We start from the raw sequence: 15225 nt of genomic DNA, 5'->3' as shown, positions 1-15225 counted from the left end.
TGATGCCTTCAAGTGCTGCTCGGAAATTCCCGGATCACCTGTCATTTAAGCAGGACCAAATGATTTATCTTCCTGAAATGTTTTTAAACTTTTTATTTTAGCTTCCAAAATGTCTAATTACAAATTTTAAGGCACAAAACAGTAATGTAGCTCATGGATACAGGAAGCAACAAATAAAAAAGAAAAAGCAAGGGGCAGCACTTTTCAGGAAATGTTGTATACTGTTAGTCTGACTTATATTTCCTTGTTAAACAACTTCTATATAAATTATAACATACATGATTCAAAATAAGTAAACAATGATAAAAAAATTTTTTGCCGTCATTATGTTTGTTAAATGTCTTTATAAAGGCTAACGGCTTTGAAAGCATCATTTGATTGCGCACCTGTGTGGCCCTCTTGCGCTTTGACCCTCAAATTGTTTTAAACAAAAAATATACAATCGTGCACTTAAACAAAGAAGCAGAGGTGATAGTTAAATGTTAAATAATTTAATTTATCTTATTGATCGGATGTTATTGGAGAGTCTTTTTTTTATTTACTCAGTAAAAAAAAAATCAATAGTTATATAAATACAGTAAAAACTGATAGGTTGTATTTTTTTCTAAGTTTGAATGCTTTTCATAATGAGCACAGAAAATTCAGTTTCAAATTCATTCAGTTCAATTTAATCATTAAATTAAACTCAAGTTAAATAAGAAAAACAAAAGATTTGTAATATTTATATGTTGACATTTAAAAAATTTGTGTGGATATGATCTTCAGTGTAAGGATTCAGTAAGGAAGTGTATGCGTGAGCCAAGTCCTAGAAAATAAAATCTTCGTCTTTAAGACTGTCAGCCGAAAGAAACGTTAAAATGCTCCATCCTGGCAGATGGTTACACTGATTTTGTACTGGATTTAAAAAAAAAATCACTGAGCAGCTACCTTGTGCTTTTATCTTTAATGTGCTGGTTCTAGAAGAACTGTTCACTCATGAATTGTCCATCTAATGCAGGCTATGTTGATGTACTTGTCCCCCCCAGTTATTTTTTCTTTTCTTCATGACTTTCTCTTCTCTCTCACTAACCAAACAGTATGGAAGGCTCTCCATTTGAAGAGAAAACAGCAAGTAGAATGATCTACGGTGTTCTTTGCTTGTTTTATACTCCTCCTCCACCAACAAGTGTTTATATACAGAATAAATGCATAAAGATAACAAGTTTGTCCTCTTTTGGTTGCTTAGCAACATGTCTTTCATCAGGTGCAGCTTAATAAACAACTCATTATGAGGTATGGCAGCAATTTTGTTTCTGATGCCACTGTTATTGTATGGTAGCCCTGTTGCCATGCAGCAAAAAGGTCTTAAGTTCTCTCTGGGTACTCCGGCTTCCTCCCACAGTCATACATAATGAGTATTTGGCCAATTAGTGACTCTAAGCCCTTTGGTGTGTCTACTCTCTACATGAAGACCTGTCTATGGTTTATTCCTGTCTTTAGGCCAAAGATAACTGGAAACAGGCACCAACCTCCCATGCAAAAGTTAGAAGATGGCAAAGTAAACATAACCTGCTATCTATTAGCCTAGACAAATTAAACTTTTGAAGTTAATTGTTGAAATAGGTAAAAATGTCCAAAATATTCACATTTATTTAAATACACTTATGGCAAATTCCAAAGAATTTCCTCATCTTTAATAGCCTTTAATCAAAGATGCTGCTTTTCTCTGAATGCTACGCTTGAGATGGTAAAACAGCCAAATTTACTCAGCTACAGTTTTTAGCGGTAGATTACCAGTTTATGTTTTACTTTAATTTTAGTTAAAATAAAGATTTCTGGCTACTCTACTCATCATGAATAACTTCACTCAATTGAAAACAAGCTTGTGTAAAGAAAACTTGAGAGAGGCACATACAGTTTATATTTTAGACTTACTTGTTATTTTTTTATCCCCTGATTCTGCTGTGGTGTTCAGAGATCAAGTAAAATTAGAAGTTACCCCATTTAATGTATTTAAAAGCATAGTATTAATACCTGTTTCATACGTTTTAAAACGTATCAAACGGTTGCTATGAGTAAAAACAGTTGCTGATATTGCTATAATGTAATTGTTTGGTAGATGTGTTTATTTTTATTCTTTTAAATACCAGAATAAATATATTATTTTATATTTTGTGCAGCTTTATTTTTCTAAATGTTAAATCAGATGTTTTGAGCAGTTACTCAGTTGCCTTTTTACCAAATATTTGTTTCGCATTGGCTTGAGTAAATTCTTAAATGTACACTTTTTGGTTTTACTTTAGTAAAAATATGATGGAAAGATGCTGCTCTTCTTTTAAGTGTACATTTTGTTGTCTTCAGACCTTTGCAGATTTGTAAGGAAACAATGATGGGTTGAATTTATTTACCGTTACATCCTGCAGAGGCCAATTAACAGAGAAGGAGATGTCATGCATGATGTCCCCACCTTCCATCCAGGATCTGTGTCAGAGCTGCTGCAGGAAAACGGATCTGAACCTCGTTAGAAACCTCTCATAACCTCTCCATAAACTTTGTGTACCATAATCATCAGACTGCTACACAGCTTTCTGTTATGTTCTATCAATTTGATGTGTTTTTTTATTCCCCTTTAATTCTTTCTCCTTTCTTTAAATGTTTGTTTATTTAATCACACAAACAAGCGATAGATACATCCTGAAACGTCTCCTGGTAATCTGGCAACATGATTGGCCACTAGGGGGCAGCAGATGCCCATGTTAAGCCAGGTCTCCATCAGCTCCATCAAGGTTAAATGCATCAGGTGTTCTTCCGTGTGTACTGTGCTTTGACAGATGATTTGACACCACATTAATACTGCAGTAAAGTGTTTTTAATAAAAAATAAAAAATAAAAAAATATATATATATATATATATATATATATATATATATATATATATATATATTCGTGTATGTAGGAATCTTTGTAAGAATACTCCCATGGCAAGTATTTGCTGCATTTCCTCCTGCTCTTTAGTTTAATGTGATAATGTGCTAAAGAACAATATTACATTTGTTACCTAATATTATGTGGCTATGCAACAGGAGCTGGTCAAACTGTCCTGCAAAAGCATTCATATACCTTTTGTTTTTCCAGTTTGTATTTATTTATTTGTGTATTTATTTATTTTTAGGAATGAATAATTGCTTAAAAAATTACAAATCTGTTAAATATGGTGTCTATTTATATTTATCCACCTTTCATTGACACCCTTAAATATATTTTTTTTTTTTGCAACCAAAAGCCTTCAGAGGCCCCTGATAACTAAGTAAAGTCTATCTGTATGTCTATCTGTTTAAAACAAAGCGGAGTGTGTATGACGTCATACGTGCGCCGGACTGGAGTTATTACAGGCAGCCCGGGCCACAGGCGGCTACGCTCGACCCCTTCTATTCATTCAGCTAGCTAATCTGAATCGTTCAATTCCATTTTAAGAGCGAGATCATCTGTGGTAGTAGCACTAGACATCTTCCAGGCATGTGAGTAAAACTAGCAGCAGTTCAGCGGACAGGATGAATGAACGGTAGCCGACGCGCGCGGATGACGTCATAGACACGCCGCTTTGTTAAAAAAATAAATATAAATGTAAAAAAATATAACCGCGGATGTCTGGGGGACAGTGATTCGCCTACATGTTATGAATGCTGGCGTACCATAAAGAATAAATTATGAACAGTTTAGTTTGTTCCTTCAAGTCGTTGCCCATAGGAAGACGTTACTTGGATATAACAAAACCGAATATCTTCAGAACAGCTCCAAATGACACAAAACTCAATGTAAAATGTAAAAAAACGGTGTTCCTCTTTAATTTAATCAGAGCAGAAATAACTGTTCTATAAAGAACAGAAGTTTAGAACATTAGAAAACAAACATCACCATGAAGAGGAGGACAGCAGACAAGTCAGGGTGGAAGTTGTACTAAAGTTCATTGCACAGTTAAAGTATTGAACTATGTTCTCAGCTCTTGACAGCTCACTGACCGCTTCTAGATTTTATGGCAACCCATTATTATAAAAGAGAAAGAGTCCAGCACCTCTGCAAACCTACTGAGACATGAACAACCACCTGAAAAACTCAGGAATTGGAGAACTAATCAGAGAAGCTGCCAGAGGCCTGCAGTAACTTTGGAGGAGCTGCAGAGCTCTGTTGGCAGGGCAACCATGACAGGTGAAATTTTCACAAATCTGGTATTGATGTGATCATAAAAAGTTAATATAATGAAAAATCCATTTCTAGTTTTCTTCTTTTGATGTTGCAGATAAAGTAAACATGTGGGAGCCTCTAATCAGATCAAACTACATTCAAATGTCCTCCTGAAGTACATCCATCTCACCTCCATGTCAATTTCTGTTTTAATTTGAACCAATCAGTTTTCCATTTCAGGTGGAAAATTTTCATCCATCTTTTTGTCTCACACAAAAACACAGTGGGATTTTATGACCTTTTAAAATATACAGAACCATGTGTTGATTTTATGAACACATCCCTGATTTGTTATTTAAAATAAAAGCTGCATTTAAAGGCATGTCGTGATACAACCTCTAGATAAGAAGAACAACCTAAATCTTTCTGTTCATGAAATTCAGTTCAATAAATATATAATATATAATAATAAATTATATTTAAGCAATTCAAGAAACAATTATTGTCTCAGGGCACTTTATACAGTTTAGTTTATCATAGATATTCATAGTCAATTCAAGCCAACTAAACAGAAAGATTCAAATAATCTCATCCATACTGGTTTGGATATATATAATAAACAATCAAAGTTTGTTTAAATTAATTAGAGTCATCATGATTTTAAATCTTTCCCTAAGAAATTAGCGGTCCAACTTTCCTTGTTTTGCAGAATTTATCAGCTGGATTTGATCCAGCTTAACCTTAGGTCAGGGCATTTTGATTTCTCATTTTAGAGGTTTAGGTCGTCACTCGTGTTGGTGTCACAGAGTCAAAATTGTTTCAGCCGTAACTGTTGGTTGGGAGTTTTTCCAGTTCAATAATGAGAGTACTCTTCTACAGTTTTTCTACTACTTACAGTAACTGTGGGGTTCCTCAGGGCTCCATCCTTGTTCAAATGCTTTTCCTCTTATATATTCTTTTTAGGTTTTTAAACTTTTTTGGGATATTTATAGAAGTCTAACCTAGTGTTTTTACTCATAAAATCCTTCTCAAATTGACTTTAAATTCATGTTTAATCAGTTTTAGAAGAACAAAAAGTATAGCTCATTGGGACTGCTTTTCATACCCCTTTTTTCCTCATGAGGGTAACATGTCTATATGCTCATTCAGGTGAATAGAGGGATAGTAACATTAGGCTTTTACTATGGTTTGTTTTCCATCGTTTCCACACGATAGGTAACATGTTACACTTACCGACTGCCTGCAGGTGAATCCCTGATTATTGGAAGCGCCTCTTTTGATGGAATAGAGACAAGAGTGGTGACAGCAAGGCGGGCTAATGTTAACAACATTTTCAGATTGACATCAATGCAGGAGGAGGACCAAAATCACACTTTGATTTGTTGGCAGGTTTTAATTAAAGCCCAGCAACAACAACAACATGTTGAAACATGATCAAGGCAGGTTTCCAAGGTGATGACTCCTCAAAAAAACAAATAGATGTTTTGTTGATCTTATTCTAATTTAATGTATTGTAATGTGATCTATTCTACTTAAAAGGATCAATCAAGGGCCAAATGTTAAATGATAAATCAAGATAACCTTTTTTTACTCTGAATAAAATCTAAACTGTCATCACTTTATTCAGAAAACCTTATCTCCTACTTCCTATGGAGGTATCATTGGTCTATTGGATTAAAGCCATCCCCCATCCGCCAGTAACCTGGAGGTTATTTTTTACACTGCTTCTAACTTTTTATTGTCAGCGTTGTATTGTAATTACACTGTCACAAGTACAGAGCAACAAAATGAGCTCTCTGCATTTAACACATCCCCTTGGGGAGCAGGTCGGCTGCCATTGTAAGGCACCCGGGGAGCAGTGTGGGGTTAAGGGACCCATAGTGGTGGTCTGTGGGAGTGGAGCTTAAACTCAGAACCTCTGGATCCTGAGCTCAATGTCATAACCATTAGGTTGTGACAAGCAGGCTAGCCATATTAGAAAGACAAGTTCGTAAAATAAAAAATTGTCTCGACCAATTTAAGACGGATACATTCAGTCTTATTTTGACCGATGCAACTCACTGTGTAAATCCATTCTAACCAAGTCCGTTCTGCTTTTTCTTCTGCAGAATAATTTATTCGAAGCCGTAAGAATGTTCTACTAGGTATTAATCGAGGGATGTTTCTACTTCTTGTGGATCTACGGCAAAATCTCAAAGAAATATATAGAGTTAAGGATAAATTAATGGGACAAATTTGTTTAGAAAGAGTTAAATTGCATTAAGAAAAACTTTCTTAGAAAAAAGATTTCACAAACATCATTGCTACTAATAAAAGTGCTCCTCTTTTTACACTGGAACCAGCAAAAAACCAAAATAACAGTTTACGGGAAAATAAAGAAAGAATACAGGAGGAAATCATTTTACTGTTTTTCACAGCTGTGTTCTGAGATTACAGAAGCTCAGCAGTATAAAAAGTTACGATAGCTAAATGAAGATCTAACTTTATTAGTCAGAGCAATACTTTCACACTCCTGTGCTGCAAAAAATATCACCTCACGTGCCAAGATCTGCATTGAGGAGGCAACTCGTCTCTATAGAGTTTGGTGATGAGAGTCTGTGTGTTAGTGAGTGAGGGAGAGAGAGAGAGAGCTCTCCTGGGTATAGCACTGCTGCTGCAGCCCTGCACCAAAGAGATAAGACCACCGCCTCACAGAAGCCGGTTTCTTGGGAATTTGAAGGCTGCCATCAAAGTCCAGTGGTGACACAAAGCGCCATCCTTCATCCAGTTACGACTGGCTCAATCACCAATCCAAACTGTCCTGTACTTCACACTGTAGTGTCACTTCAAGTGGAAGAGGGAAATGGTGACAACTGACTGCATGCTGTATGTGTGCTCCTGTCATTGTAAGCACAACCAGGGCAATGCTATAGAGGCCTGTGGACCTACTGCTGTGCAACAGCAAGCAGCGGGCTTGTAATTCCCGGCCTCCTCCTTTCATCTTGATTAGCGCTTATCAGGGCGTTGCAGGCTGCAGCGTCCCTGCCCAGCTGTCCACACTGCCACACAGAACCCGTCTTCGTCGCTCCTCCTCATAACAGCCACGTAAGCTGATGTACGCTGTGTGCAGCTCAGCTCAGCATCATCTGACTTTGACACAGCTGTCCTTCTGATTTTTGTCGGATATAATGGACAAATACACAGGAAAAAATGGCATCAAGCTGTCACTAAAAAGTTATCTTCACAACTCTAACATCTTTCAGGTATCACCAACATGGCAGAAATGCTTATTGATACAGGACCTGGACGTTAAAATGAATAAATATGGTCTAATGTGTCTTTGCTTTGTTGTGGTACAGCAATGTAGTTAAATTATCCAAAGGTTGATAAATAAACTAGAAAAAATTTCTTATACAAAGTGTAAGATCTCTTACTGCCCTCAAAATCCAATATGGCTGTCTCATATTAAATACAAAGCTGCCACAGTAAACTCTTATTTAGCCCTTGTGATGTTTTGGATTTTATTTATTATTTTAAATGCAAAACAATGTAAACTCTTTTGTAATTTGTTCATTTAGAGATGAATACATGTAATGCAATGATGGCTGTTATTAGCCTGTATTGCTAATAGCTAGTTTATGAAGGAGCACAGCAGATAGAATGTCCTGCTCTTTTTCTTTTTAAACTTGAAACTGAAGCCTAGTTAAGTTGGGTTTAGGGTTATTTACAGATCCAGGTTCTGACATTATTGGTTAAGTAAGAGACTATCATCAATTTTACTTGGTTATTTTGGGTTAGTGAAACATCAACCATTGCAATCCTTTGACAGTATATGGGAACCATTTGAATCTCTAGTTACTGAGTGGGCCTAATCTTCCCATGGGATTCCTGTGTGGAGCCAAGAGTTAAATAAATACAAACAACGTCAGGATACAATTCAACCAGATCATACAGTCAAATTGGTTCAAAATGTTCTATCTAAGGTAAACCAGTTGATTGCATCGACTCATTGACTCGAATGCAATCCCTCACACCAAGCATGCTTGGAACGACAGTGGAGAGGAAAAACTCTCTTTTAACAGGAACAAACCTCCAGCAGAATCAGGCTCAGTGTGGTACTTGGGGCCAATAGCTAGTTGGTTAATGCAGAGGTGGTTAACCAGGGCACAGAAAGTAGACCTGTAAACCCTTCTTACTGTTCACTTAACCAGGTAGTTAGCCTCCAGTCTATGTGGACCTGGATTATCCAAGTTAGTTAGTTAGTTAGAAGAAAAAAAACCACCAGGAACAACCTGGCAGAGAGCTGGGTAACAGTCTGGTTTTGATTTCCCATTTGACTGATGGTAGCTGCTCAAAACTTTCATGAGGGGGTCTGAAGGGTTTCTGATAATGTTAAGAAATGTGTACTTTCTGCTCCGAAGCACACAGTGGATGGGAAGTAGCAATACTACAATGATATATGCCATTATTTTTTTGCAGGGCATTTAAAATAACAGTTAAGACTTTGTCTTACATTGGGTATATTTTTGGATGTAGAGCTTCCTGATGTGAAATCTACATAGACAGCCACCTCAGGGGCTTTATGTATAATGTGGGTTATCCCATCCTGGGCCTATTTTTCTGCACATTTCTTATTTGTGTGAGACCCATGCATATTTTTCAAAGAATTAAAGCTAAGGAAACCATACATTTTTTTTAACTTTATAAACAATTTATATATATTTTTTAAAGATATAGTCTATCAGCCCTATATGAAAGTAACAAGCCGTGTATTTACCTTGTACATGGATAACACCAACTTTCTCACAGTACCCTATAAAAGCCCTCCTCACTTTACTTTGGCCTTATTCAATAAAATTGATAAACATTTGATAAATCCAATCTTAGTTTTCACCTAGAAAGATCTATCACCTGAGTGTCTGATTAAAGAAGATATTTAAGCCGTTCTATTGTTTCCTGATCATCAATGTCATAAAAGGTTTACTGAGGTTGACAGTGTTGACTTTAGCTATATTCATCAGTTTATTTCTGTTGGCTTTATTCACAGAATTTATTACTTGAATAATCCTGGCTGGGAATTAAATGTTTAGAGTGATGGTTGATCTAATAAATAAATTTTTTTCCACACAGCTGTCATGATCCATGTATTTATTTGCATCTGGGCTAACTGATGCAGTTTATCAGTGCCCCCATCTACCATTTCTTAGGAATAAACTCTCTAACTGTTGTGGTTTCTTAAAAGGCTGTAAAAAGCTGTGTTACATGACACTAAGGCTTTTTCCTAACTGTTTTTCTCCCCTGATTTCCCTGAAAACTAAATGAACCAAGAGAGAGGAAATTTGGGGAGCTGTTTTGACTACCAAATGAATGGCACAGTATCAGGCTTGTGCGCTGCCAGTCCATGTCCAGACCATATCTCTCCCCTATGATTGCTGCTCCTTTCCCGATTTGCATTACTGCGCTTCACTCCAAGCTTTGCCTGGACCACAAAGAAATTGAGTCTTTGCATTTTACCCCTGCGTTGTTCAAACGTTTCTCTCAAACTCTTTTCCATGTGGGCTCGCTCTTATCTGGGGCTGTATGCACATTTCATCAACAGACACAGAGAAACCTCCCATGGTAGGTTCTCGCTGCCCGGCATGGAGCTTGCTCCCAAGTGGCATCCTTCTCATTGCATCTGCCCCAGCATGCAAAGCCCACTATAAAATAAACCCACCTCATCCAGTATTTCTGTCCATCACCTGGAGCAGCTTGATAACAGCCGTGGTTTGGCGCTTTTTTATTCGTGGTGGGAATCATCTGTGATGAGTGCATGTTATCAAGGCTATGCAAGCAGCACACAGGGACACAGAGGAAGAGCAGAGGAACTAAGATTTAGAACGGCCTTCCAGTGCCACAAACCCTCTGATGATAACAAGGACGATTTGTATTTCGTCAATAAATGACACAGTTAAATGTGATTTTCTTTTTTTCCCCTGTTGCTGTAAATATGTAACATCTGCCATCATGCAAGCCCTTTCTCTGTGGACCAGAGAGGTGTGTCCTTTAAAAAAAAAGTTGTCTCCAACCCCTCCCACAGACTCGTAAGCCCTAAACTTTGCTACTGGTTGAAGAAGTTGTTCTTGTAGCCATCAGCCTGCGGCGAGACAGTTAGTCAGACGAGCAGGCCATCATCAACAGAGGTTCTAGAAATTTGGTGAACATCCACTCTGGTAGGTGACCTCTGTATGTCGGATTGATGTTCTTGAGGTGTCTGCATAATTGTTCTGCTTGGGTGTACCAGGGTTTGCTAAAAAGGAAGACAAAGCTTTCACTGTAGGATTTACATGCTGATTGCCTGGGGGCCAATTTTAGTCTTCGTCATTATTCATGTGAAAACTAAAACCAACTCTGTTTCCTACGGAGTATATTTTTCTGGCCTTGTGTTTAGTTTTTTTGTTTTTTATTGACATTTGGATTAATTATTTTGTGTTCTTATATTAATTCTATATCTGTAACACTTACTGTTCATGAAGTGTAAATCTGTGTTATTATCAGTATGCATTGAGATGTATTTATGTAGAAGCTCTCCATCTAGTCACCTGCTTTGCTGACTTTTTTTTTTTTTTTGCCCATCCAACCACGGCATGCTGTCTCACCCTTAGATGCCTTTACACTTTTACCATCATATTTTTTTTACTAAGATCATACTTTTTTATTGTTTATTAGGAAGTTGAGGGGCTGTTCAATTGAAGCTGAACATACTAAGAATTATATTAATGGGGAAAATCAGATTTTCTCAACGGCTAACAGCCACTTTTATTTTTGCTTTTCTGTATATATGCTGATCGAGAGTGGCCTGGACATTTACTATCACTTCTTTTTCATCTCTTTATAAATGTTTTTATGTTAACTGGAAGAGCGATAGCTTTAACTATCTGTGCAGGCTGTTTATGAGTCCAGCTGAAACGAAAAACGAAATCTGCCCCCACTCTGAACTTTTTTTTTTTTCATGTGTCACTTTCTTCACTGTCCTGGTGAAGAGAGAGCTGAGCGAAGAGGCAAAGCTCTCAATTTACCGGTCGGTCTACGTTCCTACCCTCACCTATGGTCATGAAATTTGGATCATGACCGAAAGAACGAGATCCCGGATACAAGCGGCTGAAATGAGCTTTCTCCGCAGGGTGGCTGGGCTCTCCCTTAGAGATAGGGTGAGGAGCTCGGTCATTCGGGAGAGGCTCAGTGTAGAGCCGGTTCTCCTCCACATCGAGAGGAGTCAGTTGAGGTGGTTCAGACATCTTCTTCGGATGCCCCCTGGAACACCTCCCTCGGGAGGTGTTCCAGGCATGTCCCACCGGGGGGAGGCCCAGGGGACGGCCCAGGACACGCTGGAGAGACTATGTCTCTCGGCTGGCCTGGGAGCGCCTAGGGCTTCCCCCAACAGAGCTGGAGGAGGTGTCTGCGGAGAGGGAAGTCTGGGAGTCTCTGCTTAGTCTGCTGCCCCCGCGACCCGGTTCCGGATAAAGCGGGAGACGACGAGACGAGAGACGAGACTTTCATCACATAGGGTGTCCCCTCGGGCATATCTTTAGCATACGTCTAACCGGCACACCTATCATGTTTAAGACCACCTAGTAACCGTTCGGTCACTGGCTGCATCACTACTTTTAAAGTGCCGGTTATTTTTAGTTGTTACTTTCAGCCACAGTCAAATGAGGATCCTAGAAAAGGAAGTTTGAAAAAGCCTGCTGTCGAGAGATCTTGTCCCTGATAACTTCAAGTTGCACTTGTTTGTCGTGTTAGCTAAGTGTTGCCAGAGATGCTGCATTATCTGATCAATCCGAGTCACCTGTGGTGGCAGAGCTGTGCAGAGGGAGGAAGGGTGGTGCCGGAAATAACAGGATAAAAAAATGATCAATCTGTTTTATTTCTGCTTTTCTTCAGGGTAAACTTTATCTCCTGTGAACATGGAGGATTCGTCAGATCAGTCCCACTGGGCGTCTCCCACTCTGCTCAGCTCTGACCCCCTTGCTGGTTTCTCCTCTGATCCGGGCCTGTTGGCTTCTGGAGAAGAAGGAGAAGCCTTTTTCTCTGGTACAGACACCGACTATGTTGGGCTTTCCTCATTCTTCCCTAACCCCAGCCACAGCCGAGCTCCGTCCAGCTACAGACACAGCTCTGGTGAGCACTGAAAAAGTCCCTCTTTATCCCCTAAACCAAGATTTGATTCTCTCATTCTTGTTTTGCTTTTAAAGTCCGGCAGGTGTACACCTCCCCCAGTCTTCTCAGTAATCTCCAGCTACTGGATGGGTCCTCCAACCACCCTCTGAGTGTACCCTACAACTCTGCAGCACCCACCTGGAGCAGCAGTCCCCTCACCAAGACGCCACTCCACCTCCACACCCCAACCTCCCTCTACACCCCTGGGGTCTCCTCCTCCTTCACCACCTCCAGAGACGGGTACTCGTCTCCTGGAAGAGAAGGAAGAGAGAGTCCCCGTCTTCAGGAGGCCCTCAAAGCAGAGCGTCTTAGTCCCCTGGGGGGTTCAGGGGCCAGCAGCAACTTTCTAAATCTGACTCCTGCAGCAGGGAGCATGTACACCCAATCATCACACTCACATTCACACATGCTGAGCCCCTACAGCTCCTACATGAGCGGGCCCCAGGAGTACAGCTCCGCAGCCCTCTACTCCGGCGCTGGAGCATGGATCAGCCCCTCCTATTCGCCGAAACTTCGAAACAAGATGAGGGCAACCACTCCAGGTGAGAATCAACACAAACCTCATGGTTCTGATATTTTCACTACAATTCAGGAAAAAATATCAAACATACAAAAAGCCAACCATTATTCCTGCTTCTGTTATAACAAAAAAATTTGTGAAAATATAATGTTATGCAAAAATAAGTTGCTTTTTTATTGTAATTCCTAGATTTAAGCAAAAATCTTGAAATCAATCTTTTTTCCCCCAAACCTGAGATATTTTCTAAACTGACATTTTTTTGTTAGTGTAAAAAACGTGTAGGAGCCTCCTTTTAGTCATTTGTTTGACAGTGCAAAGGTGCACTTTGATTCGGTTTATTTTTAAAGTACAAATTTGAAAATAATGATATTTTAAGAAACATTTGAACTGAAATGAATCTAATTCATATGCGGTTTATGAGAAAAATAAAAAAAATCAGTAAAATCTAACGGCCAATGCTTTAAATGCGTTCAACATTTATCCATGTTTTGGGTTGTTTGTTTATTCCGTTTGGTTAAAAAGTTTATTTCCCAAAAGAAGCCAAATGGATAGCATCAATTTATTTGCTTAACAGCAATCCTTCCTCTTGAGCAAGTAGGTGGCGACAGTGGAGAGAAAAATGTCCTTTTAACTGGAAATAACCTCCACCAGAACTAGACTAGTTAAAGCAACACTTTGGGGTTACTGACTGGGGTTGAGAGGACAGGAAGCAGGGGGGGGAGGGGGAATTAAACTTTATTCACTCACATGACGCTAAAATATTCTTCCACATTAATATAAAAGGAACAGAAGGTTTTTCTCTTGAAGCTGTATGTTTTTCCCACCTTTGTGTAACTCGATACTGTTGGCTGGCCCATGTGTTTTTTTTTTTAACACATGATCTCTACAGTTTGATGAAATATCCTGATTAAAAAAAAGAGATTTCAGACAAAGCATGAAAATTAAAAGACAGTGTTGTCATTTTCTCAACAACTCACCAAAGCAGCTCCAGGAAGACAGTGACTGAGACTTCAAGATCTTTCATATTTTTTTTAACTCAAATTCTGGACCCAGTAAAACAAATCAAAATTTTTATGCTTAATGAAAAACCTCCACTTTCTTTTGTAAACAGAGGCCAGAGAGTGCGTAAACTGCGGAGCCACTGCAACGCCTCTGTGGCGCCGCGACGGTACAGGCCACTACCTGTGTAACGCCTGCGGACTGTACCACAAGATGAATGGCCAGAACCGACCCTTGATCCGACCCAAGAAGAGACTGGTAGGACTCTAAGTAGTTTGCTACTTTTCTGAGATGTAAAACCATATCTGATTCTATAGAAACATTGATGGTGTTCCCTTCTCTGTGTTTCAGATTGTGAGTAAGCGTGCTGGTACCCTCTGTGCCAACTGTCACACCAGCACAACAACACTGTGGAGGCGCAATGCCAACGGAGAGCCCGTATGCAACGCCTGCGGTCTCTACTTCAAACTGCACAACGTAAGGCCCACATGAGGACAAAAACAGCAATCATGTTCAGAGCCAGAGTCCTGCAGTGTGTTTTAATACCTCTCGTCTTTTACCAGGTAAATAGACCCCTCACCATGAAGAAGGAAGGCATCCAGACTCGCAACAGAAAAGTCTCCAGCAAGAACAAGAAGAGCAAGAAGGCGGCCTTGCTGGAGCAGTACTCAGACGGGGTCCAACCGCCCCCCCTGGATGATAACGGTGGACCCTTTTCCCTCGGCCCTGGGACCCTCCTGACCTACAGCCACACACCACACCTCATCCCAACCCCAACCCCTCTGCACCCCTCTAGCAGCCTACCCTACCAACACCATCTCAACTCCGGCATGGTGCCCACTCTAGTGTGATCGAACGGCAGCTAGTGTGCTTTTTTTGGCTTTGTACATAAAGAATGTCCTATGAATGAGGATTTTGTTTACTTTCACTGTATTTTATCATATTTTGTTGATTATTATCGTGTGAGGCATGTAACCCCTGCCTGCTGATGAGAGATTCACTCTGCTGTAAATACAAACAAGCATCTGATTTTTTCCAGGTATCTGCTTGGGGATTGTTCACTTTCTCTCCGTAATGTGAAGTTACATATTAGTTATAATGTCTTTGGTTCTCTGTTATGTATTTGCATAGATGAAATAAAGTGCAGAGAGAAGAATAAAATGTTTGACTTATGGCTGACTGATGGAGGGGTTTTGTTTTAAGTCATTTGAATTCCCAGCTCTGTGGCCTGGCCTAAGCGTTGGCTCCTGTGTGCTGGTATTGTACTCCTCTGCACTGGCATAGTGGTGCCTTTGTGCAGACACTGATCCACTTTGACAGTGTAATTGTACATAGCCGCTATGCAAATCCCCAATTCCGCAGAAGTG

General features: G+C 39.5%; 1 protein-coding gene across 1 annotated transcript; it reads left to right on the top strand.

Annotated features, from left to right (window-relative positions):
• Positions 1 to 10223: 10223 nt before the first annotated feature.
• Positions 10224 to 14824, top strand: gata1a (GATA binding protein 1a). Its single transcript, XM_038295883.1, has 6 exons — positions 10224 to 10352; positions 12064 to 12300; positions 12375 to 12881; positions 13971 to 14116; positions 14210 to 14335; positions 14422 to 14824. The coding sequence occupies exons 2-6, from the start codon at positions 12087 to 12089 to the stop codon at positions 14707 to 14709; spliced, it is 1281 nt and encodes a 426-aa protein (XP_038151811.1). The 5' UTR covers positions 10224 to 10352; positions 12064 to 12086; the 3' UTR covers positions 14710 to 14824.
• The last annotated feature ends 401 nt before the right edge of the window (positions 14825 to 15225 follow it).

The sequence above is a fragment of the Cyprinodon tularosa genome, unplaced genomic scaffold (genome assembly GCF_016077235.1).
Source record: "Cyprinodon tularosa strain WSP-4 unplaced genomic scaffold, ASM1607723v1 ctg11, whole genome shotgun sequence".
In the NCBI taxonomy this organism is placed as follows: Eukaryota; Metazoa; Chordata; class Actinopteri; order Cyprinodontiformes; family Cyprinodontidae; genus Cyprinodon; species Cyprinodon tularosa.
The sequence above is the reverse complement of the archived record's forward strand: the minus strand, read 5'-3'. Positions and strand labels throughout refer to the sequence as shown.